This window comes from Lithobates pipiens, unplaced genomic scaffold (genome assembly GCF_037356315.1).
Source record: "Lithobates pipiens isolate NorthernLeopardFrog02 unplaced genomic scaffold, aLitPip1_a1.2 Scaffold_23, whole genome shotgun sequence".
NCBI lineage: Eukaryota > Metazoa > Chordata > Amphibia > Anura > Ranidae > Lithobates > Lithobates pipiens.
In genome coordinates this window covers 216,210,323-216,226,692 of record NW_027507785.1, presented here as the reverse complement: position 1 = coordinate 216,226,692, position 16,370 = coordinate 216,210,323, and the positions used below count along the sequence as shown (strand labels likewise).

Below are 16,370 nucleotides of genomic sequence, written 5' to 3'. Positions count from 1 at the left end.
GGTAGTTCTGTACATTCTCCATGGTACCACTGTATGTAGGATCATAGCCAACCTTTCCCAAGATGGACTAGGAACTGTGGACTATGGGATTTGTAGGGTGCATTGAGCAGTGTACATGGCTACCACTAACATGCCCTGCTTATTCTAAACAAACAGAAGTGAGGGGGAGAGGAGAGGTGGCTGTGGACTGGGGGGAATACAGAGGTGGCTGTGGACAGGGGGGTGATACAGGAGAGGCTCCGACACTCATGGAGGACATTATAAGGTGGATGATAAACACGGTAAGAAACTATTTCATACAAAATAGATTACAGGTACTTTAGCAGTGAATGTGTATGGGTTATTTGTAGAAAATAAGAATATTGTTTAGAGTCACTTTAAGCTCTTACTGAGTGAAACATGTCAGAGGAGTCCCGGGATTTGTTTAATACAGACATAATACTGATCCAGAGTGCGGCTTCCTTTCTTTAATTGTTATTAGTTACCCTATGTACATTCTTAGTACAGAAATGAATAATGTACAAACTATTCTTATCCATTTTAGTGCATTCTATTATATGACTCTATAAAAGAAAAAGCATTTAATGTCTAATAATTACCGGTATGTTCTCGTTGGTTAGTGCGCAAACTAAGCCTACAAAGTCTGTAAGAACTTCTGGAACCTTCTGTTCAGAAAAAAAAACATTAATAAGTCATTGATTTTGCAATACAAAGTATCTACCAACATTTTCCATCAGAGATCCACATATTTGTTTAGTTTGGGGGCCGTTGAACAATGAAGGGAATTGTACTGAAGAAGTATGGAGGCTGACAATGATAACCTCTCCTTCTGAGGTACCAGTTCCCTGACTGTCATGGCCATCCTGTGGCTTCAATACTTTATAAATCTCTGACTCAGAGCAGTATACAGATAAGAGACTGGGCACAATACTTTCTCACATTTCTAGAAAAGGGCAGAGATAAATACTCACCTGTCATCAGCATTGCTCCCTCATGGCAGTGGTGGATCTGGGGCGGGGGTAACAGGGCAATTGCCTCCCCCGAAAATATCACACTGACATGTCACTTGCAGCTCTGCCCGAGTCTCTCTCTCTGTCTCACATCAGCCGATCAGCGGTGCAGAGAGAGACTCATCTAATGTGTAATTACGCTGCACTGCCGTGTATAATTACACCTGGACCAGGAGGAGCCTGGAGGTGGTTGGAGCTGTGCCGCTGGCTTGGCAACCCTGTACTGGTTGCTAGCGCCTGGGCCACCTGGCGTCTAGCAACGAGTGATGTCAGTGAGTCACGTCAGACTCTGAGTCTCAGAGCCGACATGACAGGAGCTGCCTGGAGCCTCAAATAGGGGAACAGATGTTGCTGCAGACTGCAGTAGTGGCAGAGTGCCAGCATTCTTCCTTCTCTGCGACCGCCCCTGAGTGCGTTGGCCCCACCCACCGGCAGCACCTCCTCCCTCCATCTTGTCCACAGTCACACTGACTGCAGGCCTCCGCCCCTGAGTAAGTGTTAGCTCCACCCACCTCCACCCTCCATCTTCTCCACCTTGCCGTCTGCAGAGCGGCGGGAATACAGGAAGAAGAAGGCTGCAGACAGTGCAATTACTGGATCCAACCAACTCGACTCCATTGCCCCTGCATGGGATCCCCTCCCCCCACCAGAGCTTCAAATTATTTGACTAAAAGTGAGTAAAAAAAAAAGAATGAATGAATGTCATGCATCAAGTCAAATGGCAAAATACATGTGTGCCATTATGTATGAAAAACAAATGCCCTTTTAATCTTGACTTGTTCAATCTTATCCCCTTCAGCTCTGGAAAGTCCCCCCCCCCCCCCCCCCTTATGACCAGGCCATTTTTTGTGATACTGCACTGCATTACTTTAACTGTCTGACAATTGCACGGCCGTGAAATGCTATACCCAAGTAGAATTGATGTCTGTTATTTCCCGCAAATAGAGCTTTCTTTTGGTGGTATTTGATCACCTCTGCAGTTATTATTTTTTGTGATATAAACAGAAAAAGAGCAACAATTTTGAAATTTTGGGAAAAAAAACTATATTTTTTGCTTTTTGCTATAAAAATGCGTTCATCAGTTTAGGCTGATATGTATTCTGCTACATATTTTTGGTAAAAGAAAAATCCCAATAAGCGTATATTAATTGGTTTGCGTAAAATTGATAGCGTCTACAAACTATGGGATAGATTTATGGCATTTTTATTTATTGATTTTTTACTAGTAATGGTGGCGATCTGTGATTTTTAGCGGGTCTGCAACATTGCAGCGGACAGATCAGACACCTAACTGATATTTTTGACACTTTTTGGGGACCAGTGACACTAATAAATTGATCAGTGCTAAAAACATGTACTATGTCCCTGGATCAGTGATGAGGAACCTTGGCACCCCAGATGTTTTGGAACTAATTTTCCTATTATGCTCAACTACACGGCAGAGTGCATGAGCATCATGGGAAATGTAGTTCCAAAACATCTGGGGTGCCAAGGTTCGCCATCACTGCCCTAGAGGGTGGTTGCTAACTGTGTGGGGGATGGAGCCTCCCACTGATTTTGCATTAGGGTGAGTTGAACTATTTTATTTTATATTCCAATGTAATAATAGAATGAATGCGCTTCAATCATCCTGACACCATAACAACAATGGTGCCATGATGATTGAAGCGCCAACTCCAGCCATTTCCCCGGTAAATTGCCTGCAAAAAAACGTATTTTCTGTCAGTGCCCCTCCCGAGACTAGGCTCTGGATCCACCCCTGTCTCATGGGCCCGATGAGTGCGATATTGTAACCCATGATGATGTAAACAATGCAGAATCTTCCTCACGGGTGATGAAGTGTTGCCTCTTCATTTGCCCAGTGAGCAATACCATGGAAACAGGTAAGTGTTTCTCTCTGTCCTTTCCAGCATTCCTGTCACCAAAGAGTTGTCACCAACAACAGGATGACAAGTGTGACATGTCCTACAAGTTCTGATCTTCCTGTTCTGCATCCCTGTTCAAGGTTAATGTCTCAAAGTACTGAAACCACTGTCAGCCGACTAACTAGAATATTCAGAAGGAAGTTAGCTATGCAGCTTCTGTATTTATCTTAGTACAGGATTACATTAGTAAATGGCAGCTCTCCATATATGAAAATATGCAAATTACTTTAAAAATAGATTTTGTCTTTCATTGTAAAAAAAATAAAAATAAATACATTTTGGCTAAAGCAGTATTAAACCCAGTTATAATGAAGTTTATTGCAGCTTACCAATTCTTAGATGTGGTGGCTGCAGTTTTATTTTTTTATCCTTTTTTCTCCTTTATTTTCATCTGGTTATTCAGTCAATAATTTTACTATTTTTAAGCTTTCTTAAACAGACCAAGCTGTCCAGCAAAAGTGGAAGCTGGAAGGTTGAAATAAACCATTTAACACTGACATGGGTGCTTACAATGGTCAGCTTTTTTATGTATATAAAACCTTTTCCCTCAAAAAAAACAAAAAAACTGTTGCTGTAACTGCTTATAAAGGATCAGCTTTAATTTGTTCATCTACATTTTACTAATGCATCTAACACTACCCTTTTCCCAGATTGACAATGCTGATGTCCAAAGGTGCTCCATTGCTCCTCCATCCAGAGTGGAGATACCCAAAGACAGGAAGTGTGTTACTGGCCACATCATCAGGTGAAGAACAGGGAAAAGGAAATAAACAAAGTCACTATATTTAGGCCTCTCCTGAGCGATGGAACTTGACAGCAAGTAACCGACAGTTAAAAACGTGCATTGTGCCACATTTACATGCCACGTTTAGCCACGTTTGCGTTTAGAACCACTTTTTGCATTGCATTTGGTCAAAAATTAATCTCCATTAAAAATGCCTATAAACTAAATGTATTTACATGCTAGTTACCAGGTTTACACGCGTTTACAAGCTGGTACAGGCATTTGGCGTTCCCAATGCCTCTGAATATCCTTCCTTTGCTTTCCAAAAAATGCTTCTAACCTCAACTGCCTAGAAATTACTATAACCGACCCTGTGTACATGTACTGATAAGATAACATGGAGGAGAGTTCTGGGGCTGCTAAAAAAAAGGCCCAACTGCTCCTAAACATCCGTCTACCAGCAGCGTACATAAGGTCTAAAGAATTGGTAAGCTGCAATACAATAATTTGGGTTTTTGAGTTAAACCACTTGACCACTGGGCACTTAAACCCCCTTCCTAACAGCTTTTGGTGCTCTCAAATTTTGAATGACAATTACTCAGTCATGCAACGCTGTACCTATATGAAATTTTTGTCCTTTTTTTCACACAAATATAGCTTTCTTTTGGTGGTATTTAATCACCTCTGGGTTTTTTATTTTTTGTGCTATAAAAGAAAAAATTTAATTTTTCTTAGTTTCCGTTATACATTTTTGCTAATTATTAATTTTTCTTCATGCATTTTGGCCAAAATTTATACTGCTATATTTCTTTGGTAAAAATAACCCAAATTGGTGCATATTATTTGGTCTTTGTGACAGTTATAGAGTCCACAAGCTGTGGTGCCAATCTCCGAAAATTGATTACACCTGATGTACTAATGGCCTATCTCATTTCTTGAGACCCTAACAAGCCAGGAAAGTACAAATACCCCCCAAATGACCCCTTTTTTGGAAAGTAGACATGGTGGCTGAGCTTGGATGGATGAGTATTGCTGAGGATGGATGGATGGATGGCTAAGCATGGATGAGTATTGCTAAGTATGGATGGATGAATGAGCATGCATAGGCGTGTGCAGCCTATTGCATTAGGGTGTGCACCCCAAAGCTCAAAGACACATGCATGTGCTTGATGCAGTAGTTTCTTTTTATTTTATATTATTTTATTATTATTTTTTACTATTTTTTTTATTTTATTACAATATTGTTTTACAATGATTTTTTATTATTTTCTTTTACACTTTTTTAGGAGCTCCATCTGGGGGCTTTGGTGAGATATCAGGGGCCTAAACAGTCCCCTGATGTCTCACTTTTGAGACAGAGAAAGGGACTGAGGACAGAGATTCCTGAGTCCTTTTCTCTGCAGCCAAACAGCAGGGGGAATCTGTGCAGCACAGGGTGATTAGGGTGTGCCTGGACACACCTGGCACACCCTGTGCACACGCCTATGTGAGCATGAATGAGTACTGCTGAGGATGGATGGATGAGCATGGATGAGTATTGCTGAGTATGGATGAGCATGGATGAGTATTGCTGAGGATGGATGGATGAGTATTGCTGAGTATGGATGGATGGCTGGCTGAGTATGGATGGATGGATGAGTGTTGCTGAGTATGGATGGCTGGTTGAGCATGGATGGCTGGCTGAGTATGGATGGATGGATGGATGAGTGTTGCTGAGTATGGATGGCTGGCTGAGCATGGATGGATGGCTGTGTATGGATGGATGGATGGCTGAGTATGGATGGCTGGCTGAGTATAGATGGATGGATGGCTGGCTGAATGGCTGGACAGGGCACAAATCAGTGCTGTGGGAACTACACATACAGCCCACAGCGCTGCAGCAGCACCTAATCTCTCCCCTCTCTGTACAGATCGGTACAGAGAGGGAAGAGAGGAACCAGACCTGACGCCGGTTTGTTTGCAAGTGATCGCTCCGTTATTTTACGGAGCAATCAAGTGGTAAACAGCCGCTGTCAGTGGCCGTTTACCGTGATCCGTGATGCGCCGGGTCTGGTCACGGGTGTTCCCTGGGGTGCAGGGGAGAAAGATTCTGGGAAGACATCAATGTACACCCTCCCAGAGTTATCGAGCAGCGCTGTAGCCGTCATTCAGCTATAGCGTGGTCATTAAGTAGTTAAAGCGGGGTTCCACCCTAAAGTGGAACTTCCGCCGATCGGAACCCTCCCCCCTCCGGTGTCACAATTGGCACCTTACAGGGGGGAGGGGGTGGAGATACCTGTCAAAGACAGGTATTTACACCCACTTCCGGGCATAGAATCCCGTGGGAGTCTATGTCATTTCCTGCCCTGCCGCACTGTCTGCTGGGACACACACGGGTCCCAGTGACAGCGCGGAGAATTCCTATTGCGCTGCACGACTCGCGCATGCGCAGTAGTGAATCGGGAAGTGAAGCCGATTCGCTTCACTTCCTGATTTCCTCACCTAGAATGGTGACTGCAGCAGCCGAGAGCCGAACGATCGATCGGCCTCGGCTGCCGGCATCGCTGGAACCCGGGACAGGTGAGTGTCCATTTATTAAAAGTCAGCAGCTGTAGTATTTATAGCTGCTGGCTTTTAATATATATTTTTTTGGTGGAATCCCTCTTTAATATCAGTTTAATTTATTACCAATAAACAATTTAAGGAGTGGATATAAAAAAAATAACTGATGAATTAATCCATAACTATGGAAAAGAGAGGTTCTGGACACCTGCTAAAGAGCTACCACTATCAGCATTAAAGGACGATGTTGTGAGATCCTCTGAGCTCTGAGCAGGAAGCCTCCAATGTAATTCTTCTTCTTGTAATTCAATGTAATTCTTGAGTTGTAAGAGAGCAGACAGAAATGTCTGTCATAGTTCTGGAAGGGGAAGTGTAATGGTGGCCATATATTGATCACTATACAGTTGATCATTTTACTATCTGTGTGAACAATACAATCAGAAAATGGAAAAGATTGTATAGGTTACACTTAGCAATCATATTAATGAATCCCACTGACAACATTCCCTGCCAACTGACACCTCTGGGGAGGTCAGGTGACCTCTGTATCTGGGCAGTTTAGGGTGAACTGAGAGAAAATGGTAAATAAAAGGGGGTTCTGAGCCCTCAGAGGGCCATTCACCTCAGTAAGCATTCAAGCTGTGGTGTTCCCTCCCTACCCATCACGGGCAACTTATTGTGTGGCACTGCCATCTTATTTAAGGGGGATAGTTTTATTGAGTTGTAATAGCTGGGTCTCTTGGTTTTGGTTTTCTTCTCATCAAAAAATTCTTTGTTGTATGAAAGTTGAGATAATTTCCCCTTTCTTTAATGTTCCAGCTTGAGCCATAGTGGCTGAGCTGTTGTTATGTGTTAAATTACAGTGATCCAAAAAATTCTGACATTTATGTATTTAAGCCAATAAAAAAAATGACCGCGGCCAAATCTTTATCCAACAAAGGGTGTTGTGTATTTATTGGGGGGATTTTAACTGCTTTCTGCTATCCCATAATTGTTTCATATGATCGTTATAGTCACCATAAGAGCTTTCCACCCAGGTATTGTCACTAGAATGGAGGTGTAATCTGTGTCATGCCACTACTATGGAGGTGAGGTCTGCGTTACTAGAAAGGGGGTTCAGTCTGTACAACTGTAACTATAATAAATATATATCACTAAGACAGTGGCAGGATCTGTGTCACTAGGATGGTGGCAGGGTCTGTGTCACTAGGATGGTGGCAGGGTCTGTGTCACTAGGATGCTGGCAGGGTCTGTGTCATTAGGATGGTGGCAGGGTCTGTGTCATTAGGATGGTGGCAGGGTCTGTTTCACTAGGATGGTGGCAGGGTCTGTGTCATTAGGATGGTGGCAGGGTCTGTGTCATTAGGATGGTGGCAGGGTCTGTGTCACTAGGATGGTGGCAGTATCGGTGTCACTAGGATGGTGGCAGGGTCTGTGTCACTGACACCAGAATAATGGGGTAGAAAAGGCATATGCTGGACACCTGAATCAAAGATATGTGTATATAATGTTTTAAGATAAATATATACATGAATAAGACAAAAAAAAGCTTACATCAGCACTCTTCAAAAGACAGGCAAGTCCTGATGATGCTTGAGCTTTTGTTTCTACAATCAAAAGACAAATACATATTAGAAGACAATCATCATCCATCATAGCAATACTCTCACCGTAGCTCTTGTTTTCACATATTGGTAAAGTTCATGTATAATAACTTACCAATTACTGAACCCATTGTAATAAAATGTAATGTGTTTTTTATACTGCTAGTTTGATTTTTAGTCCATTTACTTAATGAGGCAGAAAAGCTAGAAAGGGGAATGGAGGACCTCAGATTTGAGGACTGACTGCAAACATCAAAGCAGTTGGGAAATCAAAAACATTTTTTTTTAATATATAAATCTGTTTATTGTATATAAAACATAAAACATACAAATACAGAGAAAAACAAGGCAAACATACTGGAGCAGACTCTGCCCGATGGCAGGATGTACCCACACAGGGGTCTCTGCAAGGAATGCATAACAGGAGAACATAAAAACACATGCCGGTCTTGGCAGGACCAAGTTATAAACTGGTTTTGACTCGTGCTCTAAGAGAAATAGAAGCAATAGACAATAACATCTTCTGTTCAGTAATATTTCACTAAGTGCGGGGCATCATATTAAGGAGGAAAACTCATTGGGAAAGGGGTGACATAAGTTTTTATTGGGTGACATAGGGTGAGCCATGCCCCCTCAGTCAGGTGGTGCTGTGGAGGGTTCTGCTAATCACTTGGCCCATACTCTGTCATATTTTTTAGGGCAGCCTCGATGATAATAGATGTCCCTATACAAGGGTATGATAGCGTTTATATGTGACTTCTATAAGAGGAGGGAGGGTGGAGTCTGGTTTACACTTACCTGCTCTGTGTAATGGTATTGCACAGAGTGGTCTCTTACCACCTCTTCTGGGGTCCCCCAGTGGCTCTGTCTGCCCCTATTCTGTGCGTGCCTTGATAGCAAGCCGTGTGCTATGGGGGCCCACGTGCCAGCATGCTGCCAAGATTTTTTTTTTTGTGTCCATAGACATGCACAGTGTTGTTTGGTCCCACCCAGCTCCCTCCTCACAGAATTTGACTGACAGCAGGAGGAGCCAATGGTTCCTGGTGCTGTCTGATCCTTCTGTGAAAAGAGAAAGAGGGGTGACAAGAGCTGCACACAGTAATCACAGCACATCATTAATACGAAGGAGGGAGGAGCAGCTAGTAGAAGGTTCTTTTGTTTTTTTTACCGTAATGCATTCTTTTGACCTTAGAACCGATTTAAACTTATTCTCCCTGATGAAGAGATACTTAAGAGGAGATATAATCATAATATACAAATATCTGAAAGGTGATTCCAGCTTAGGGAGAAAATTATTTAGCCTTAGGTTTCTTGAGAAGACTCGCAGCCACTCAATGAAGTTGGACCAGCAATAGTTTATCCTTAAACTGTGTAGGGGTTCTTTACTGTTCAAGTTGTAAGAATGTGGAGGTCCCTTCCAAAGTTGGTGGTGTCAGTGGGGAGTGTTAATAATTAAAAAAAACTTTTAGATATGTTAATTAGCGAACACAATATACAGGGGTAACTATGTGATAGCATTTTTTGTTAGGAAAAAGAAAGTCACATTTATTAATGATATATTAACCCTTGGAAGGTGTAGAGGATGCTAATGTTTCAACAAGTATGTTAGTAAATCGGGTGAACCTGTGTTCATTTTCAAAATGAAATCATGTGAAAAGGTAAAAAATTAAAGTACTTAGCAGCAGTTTGTAATGTAATTGTAAAAGCTGTACTGAATGTTTCCTCCTGCTACCCTGCTGTTCTAGCCTCAACCCATGAGTGTCTTGTGGAAATAGAAGCCATGTTTATAGTGCCTCAGTATACAGGAGTAACGCATCACTAAAAAATGCAGCACCAAAAAGAAGATCTATCATTTCTATTTACCTTAACTGACAAATAAAAGTGAATGGCTTACCCCAAAAGCTGTGACCAGCCAGCAGGAAGAAGGTGAAGATGAAGGTCTTCATTATTCAGGTTTTTTGGTCAATCTCAAGGTACTACACCTAGGTGCAGCTCCTCTTTTTATACCATTGAAGATGCTGACATCATCAAAAATATGGAACAAAATCAAGGACTTTAAAGGTCTTCACATGCCAGTCATTTTTAATCCTAAAGGGTAAATGATTAAAATAAATATTAGATGTAGTTAAGAAAACAGTATGCGATTGCCAATTTTTTCCTCATCATAAACTAAGAATAACAAAGTACCATGATGCAATTTTGGCACCAGGTCCTGCGTTTGTAACATGTCCAATAGTGACCAACACTTGTTGAGCTTGTGATAGGGACATTATTTCTTGTACTACCAAATTTGAAGTTGGGATAATGCACACATGCTTGGTGGATAGGACAGAAAGTCAGAATAGCATAGAAAGACCTTTAAAACTGGAACAGATGTTACAAATATTAGCATTTTATTAATTTGCAAAAATGTTTAAATAAAGGCAAAACTTTTTTGTTTTGTTTTGGAAAGAATGAACTGGATTAGAAAACCTCTCAGGTTTTTGGTACTACCTCTGGCCCTGTTGGGGAGATTCACCCTCTCTATTTCTCCTGTTTACCATAATCATTCAAAGGGAAAGTAAAGAAAATCCCAAATTTTGGAGTGTGCCAATAGTAATAGAAGGTAAATCTTACAATGAGGACAGTAGTTCTATTGATCTGGGGCCCCAAGAGATACCTGAATTTGCAGGAATTTCCCCTGACTTGCTGTTTTGGTTATGGGACAGGAACTGAGGGGAAATCTCCACAATGGGACACAGATGGCAAAAAAATTACAGGGGTTATAACCCACAATGAAAAAAGAGTTTTGCCTGTAGCTCTACTGTAATATTTTGAGTTTTGACAAAAATGCATACTCGTATTCTTGATGAAGGTCTGTTATGGATGTCATAGGACAAACAACCCCCCCCCCCCTTCCCACTGGCGGTGTGGGTTCCAGTGGTAAAACACCACTAGTTTTAGCTATGCTTTACCACTGCTATAGTGGCGCTTTGGCTGTGCTTTTTGGCGGCAGCATGACGCTTTTAACCCCCAAGAAGGGGATAAGAAGGGGTTAAAAGTGCCCCTGTTGTGGCGCTTCCAAAGCACTTTTCATCCCAATGAGCAGGGGCGGTTTGGAAGCGGTGTATACACCGCTCCCAAACTGCCCCAAAGAGGCAGTTTTCAGGCTCTTTACAGGCACTATTTATAGTGCTAAAATGCCTGAAAACTGTCCCAGTGTGAAAGGGTCTAATAGTACCCCTACTAGTTCACACACAAAGTGGAAAGTAAATAAAAACACATATTTTTTTAAAAACAAGACCCACAATGTACTTCCACCATTAATCATGTCATTCATTGATGCAATCACAATGAACAATGCCTGGGGACCTGCTGAAAGAAAAAGCTAGTTGACCGAGTTGGGGGGTTAGAGGGCTATTTTCTTGCAGACAGGGTACTGGGGACAGACAGGGTACTGGGGACAGACCATGAGACAAGGTACCAGGGACAGACCGTGAGACAGACAGGGTACTGGGGACAGACTGTGAGACAGACAGGGTACTGGGGACAGTCTGTGAGATAGACAGGGTACTGGGGACAGACCGTGAGACAGACAGGGTACTGGGGACAGACCGTGAAACAGAAAGGGTACTGGAGACAGACCATGAGACAGACGGGGTACTGGGGACAGACCGTGAGACAGACAGGGTACTAAGGACAGACTGTGAGACAGACAGAGTACTGGGGACAGACCGCGAGACAGACAATTACCTAATTTGCCTATCTAAAGAGCGGCCTCTGATTATACCTGCAAGTGAAACAGTGACTATTTAGTGTGGCTGCTGAAGAGCAAAGAGCGTCAATTGGCATACAGAAGGGTATATATGGCGATGAGTGGAGTATGATAGCTCCGCTCCTGATGATGTCACCTCAACAAAATGCATTTGGAAGAGCTTTGTCATGTCCAGTTACCTAATTTCTTGCTCATGGAATGCAGGAGCATCCTGAACACATATACACGCAAGCTTGTGGTTTACGTAAATATCAAGTGATTTGTGCGGAAGATGCATTAATGCGCTACACCAATATCACGTTTAATTTTTGTTATATACTCTTGACACAGGGATTATAAAGTAGGTATGTTAGAAGCTGCATTAAGGTCACCTAATTTACCATAGCACAGTAATCTTAGAGGAACTCAGTAAGGGAGTCACTGGATCTCCTAATTACAAGGCCACAGGTAAAACTGGACTTTGATCTGAAACTTAGAAGTCATATAGTGATGTTCTACTCCCTGAGCTATTGGTAGTCCTCAGTGAGGCACTTGTATCATCGATGCTCCCAGCCTCCATGAACGATGCTAGTCCTACTGAAGTAAGCATCTAATGGGTATACTCTGGCAGAAGCCTTCTGCTATAGTATTTGATACTTTTGGAAAGCAGTAGAAGTATGAAGAAACTATTTTAGTACCTTGTACTGTACATCACTCTGCAAGATTAAACAGTTGCTGCTATTGTTTCCTATTATTACTGTGAAAAATTGTACTTTTGAAAAACTGATGATGGAATTCTTCACAGACTTTGAATGAATAGTTATTTTTGTATTGTAAATTGAAAAACCTTAATAAAAATTATTTGGAAAAAATGAAATAAACATGTATTAAAAATGTGTTCATAGTACTGAACATAAAAAATGAGGAATCATACATTACTGACCAGTAAAACCAGTAAAACCATTATCATAAAAAGGCTTTTGTGTTATCAACTGGTTGCAATTCAGCTAAACTGGGTTATGGTCATAAATTTGGCCAGTGTTAGAAGCAGATTGTCTAATCCCATTAAACTCTTCACCTGTACAGCATGTAGTTACTTCAACTAAAGATAGTTTATTCTGTCATATTGAATTCATATCTGTCAGAATATTATTTGTTCATTTCATGCAAATATGAATATGTGGATAAGACTTTTAAATACTGATAAAATATCAGTGCCTCCTTTGTTCAGGTGATATGGATGTGTAATGTATGAAAAGGTTAAAATCACTGAAAGAGAAAAGAAGATGATGTGGTTAGGAACCTCAAATACAAGGATCTGACAGCTAAAATGGTCATTGCTAAGACGTATTATTCAAAATCAGTTATTTGTAGTTTCTGAATCAAAATAATGTTCTAATTCATTAGGCAATATTAAATTATAATATTATGTAAAATATATACTGTTAATACATAGTAAATATAAAGAGTTAACTAAACAAATATCCCTTGGCCATTGTTCCCCACAGGTGCCCCTTCTGAGTGCTTCTTCTTATCCTGTTCACGTAATATAGAACATATGACTGCCCTTATGGACCAAATATCGGTAATAATTATCATCATCATATCGATCATATAGCTTTGTTTTGGTAATTTGCCTAATATTCACCCTTTTTTTTGTCTTGCACAATATTTCTTAATATTTGTTGCCTTTGCACTGGAAATATATATTATAAAGTGGTTACATAGTAAGTTAGGTTGAAAAAAGACATAAATCCATCTAGTTCAACCAATAAAAAAAAAAAAAATAGGTTAGAAAAAACTACATATACCTAAACCCACAGTTGATTCAGAGGAAGGTAAAAACAAACAAACAATACTTAGCAAGGCAATGCAAGTAGACATGTGCGTTTTGCTCCAAAATTAAATTTGAACGCATTTTTCAATATTTGGAAATTTGGATGTATCCGAATTTCCAAATCACAAACGAATCCCAAATAAATTATAACAAAACTAAATTTTGTTTGAAATTGAATTGAATATGAAATTGAATTAGAAATGTACACATATTGCTGACTATTGCTGATTCCTTTTAAAAACTGTGTGCATCAAACTTTAAGATGAACACTGCAAAATCGGAAATTTTGAATATAAATCTTACCCCACAGGAGGTTCAAGGGCTTAAACAAAAAATTCCTTCAGGTGGAGGGATAAAGAGATTAAGTACCTAGGTGTTAAAATAACTGTTTCACAAGATAAGTTATACCAACAAAATTTTGTTCTGTTAATGAATGATATTAAAACACAGCTAGACGTCATGGCCCCTAGACATCTTCGATTAATAGGATAAACTGTTTAAAGATGATAATACTCCCCAAAATATTATATAAAATTCAGATGTTACCAATCCCGATCCCCAATTCATACTTCAATAAACTAAATCTTCCATTCCGTAGGTTCATTTGGTGGATTAAAAAAACGCGAATAAGCCTGGGGATACTCTCTAGAGATAAGACTCAAGGGGGCTTGGGGGCTCCGGATATTAAAACATACTACCATGCAATTTTAATGGCCCGGGTGGTGGACTGGGTAAAGGATAATAAAGAAAAAAGTTGAGTTAAGTTAGAAAAAGGGATAAGTAATATTTTATTAGGCAAAGTGATTTGGATTCCGACACACTTAAGAGATTTAGATGCTCACACACATATAATTACTCTGACTTCTATGGTAATATGGGACAGAGTTCACAAAAAACAAAAATGGGATTACAATTCCCGTTAATACCTTTATGCGACACTAATTATTTTGCACCAGGGAAAGATAGGTCATTTGGAGGGTGGATTAGAAAAAGGGGGGCACAAGTAAGGGATATTATGAATAATGAGAAAATATGCACGTTACAGGAATTAAAGATGCAAAAAGAGGTTGTAGAAATAAATTGGTGGAGGTACATCCAGTTGAAACATTTTGTGGAGTCCCTCCCACATCCAATTAGATCCACAGACGATTTGCTCCCATTAGAGCAGCTGTGTGCGGGGACAGATGGAAAGAGAGTGACTGCGAAGATATATAAAATACTGATGGGTTTAAAAATATCGGAACCCCCCGCATACATGAAAAGGTGAGATGAAGAGATGGGGACTAAAATTTCAGAAAGAGAGATTAAGAAGATCCTACAGATGCCGCATGCAATTTTACCGAATTATAGTATATTGGAAATAAATTATAAGTGCATGGCCCGGTAGTATATAACCCCGGATAAAATACACCACTTCCAAAAAGGGCTCTCAAATTTATGTTGGAGGGGATGCTCAGAGAAGGGTTCCGTGGTCCACATCTGGTGGGCATGCCCTAAAATAAAAGTTTTCTGGCAGACCGTATTATTAATAATCAAAGAAATTACCAGTCTAAAAATCCCAGAAGACCCTAGGATATGCCTACTGCATGGGACCACTATGCCTATCAAAGAATATAGGCAATCATTGATACCAAGCCTATTAAATGCCGCAAAGAGTTTAATCCCCTGCTACTGGAAAAATCCAAAGACCCCCTCTTTGAAAAGTTGGTTCAGCAAAATTAATAGAAGTCACAATTTGGAGTACCTAAAGCACAGTGGAGAAGTAGGGGAAATGGGATTTGTCAAGAAATTGAATGTTTGGGAAAAATACCAACACATCCCAAGATATCAAAAGGTTTGGTGTGGGGGTATTGGAGTAGCCGTTCACGCTGACTTCCTGTAACCAACCCAGACCAATAAATGGTGTTTGGAAATGGCGTACAAAGGTCGCCACCAGAACTGAACTCTTCTATGAGTATCTGTATATGCTAAATATTCTGGGGTGTATTATGATTTTATTCATGATGTTTTGTATTTTGTTCTTTTTTCTTTGTATTTATTAAACATGTGTTAATTTTTATTACTATCTCTTTTTTTCTATATATTAAGTACCGGTATAGTCCAAACACCATTTATTGGTCTGGGTTGGTTACAGGAAGTCAGCGTGAACGGCTACTCCAATACCCCCACACCAAACCTTTTGATTTCTAAAAACTCCTGGATGATGGTACTTGACATTTTTTATATCTACCAGAGGCTATATTCGTAATTTCTTGAACACCCCAAGATATGTCAAAAGGATGCCAGAAAGAGCGATGTATGAGTAAGGGCGAACTGGGTTGCTTACTTGATATAGAAGAGAGACCATGGGGGGGGGGGGGGGTTGGGGGGGATGGGGAAAGGGCGGGTACATTTTTTTTTTTTAAAAGAATGACCAAGGGAAGCAGATAAGTGGCGCCCATCGGGCATGAGTGAATAAAAACAGAAAAGAAAAGAAAGAGGGACAGAAAAAAAAAAAACACATAGACTGGAGAAATAAATGCTACAATGATGTTGAAAAGAGTCGGGGCTATGATGAATGGCAGAGTTTTTTTGGGTCTCCCGAACGTGGTCACTGATGTGGCAAAAAAGAAATGTACACATATTGCTGGCTATTGCTGATTTCTTTTAAAAACTGTGTGCGAGAATTAATGCTGTTTTGAAGCCAAAGGGTATTCAAATATTGATTTATTTAGATTTTTCTTCTGTTCGCTCATTCTTAAAATGATAAAAATAAACAAATAAAATATATATTTTTAAAAGTTTTCTTACGTCTTACTTATTTCTTCACATGTGCCTAAAACTTTTGCAGAGTACTGTACATAGAGATAGAAAAATGTTGAAGCCAGATATTTCTTTTATACTGTAACTTAGAATACTTCACATATTCTGAATAAACCTTATTAATACACAGAAGATTAACACATCAAAGATCAAACTTTTAATATTTCTGGTGAATGAATAATTTTTGGCATAAT

General features: G+C 40.3%; 1 protein-coding gene across 3 annotated transcripts in view; it reads right to left on the bottom strand.

The window, feature by feature from the left end:
- Positions 1 to 16,370, bottom strand: part of LOC143928156 (uncharacterized) — a 298,275-nt gene that overhangs the window by 56,333 nt on the left and 225,572 nt on the right. For all 3 annotated transcript variants that reach the window (XM_077452844.1, XM_077452845.1, XM_077452847.1), the window contains 3 exons: positions 9,699 to 9,892; positions 7,755 to 7,807; positions 600 to 665 (listed from right to left, as the gene is read on the bottom strand). In XM_077452844.1, coding sequence (XP_077308970.1) covers positions 600 to 665; positions 7,755 to 7,807; positions 9,699 to 9,750 — 171 coding nt within the window. In that variant the 5' untranslated portion in view covers positions 9,751 to 9,892. The remainder of the gene's footprint in view (positions 1 to 599; positions 666 to 7,754; positions 7,808 to 9,698; positions 9,893 to 16,370) is intronic.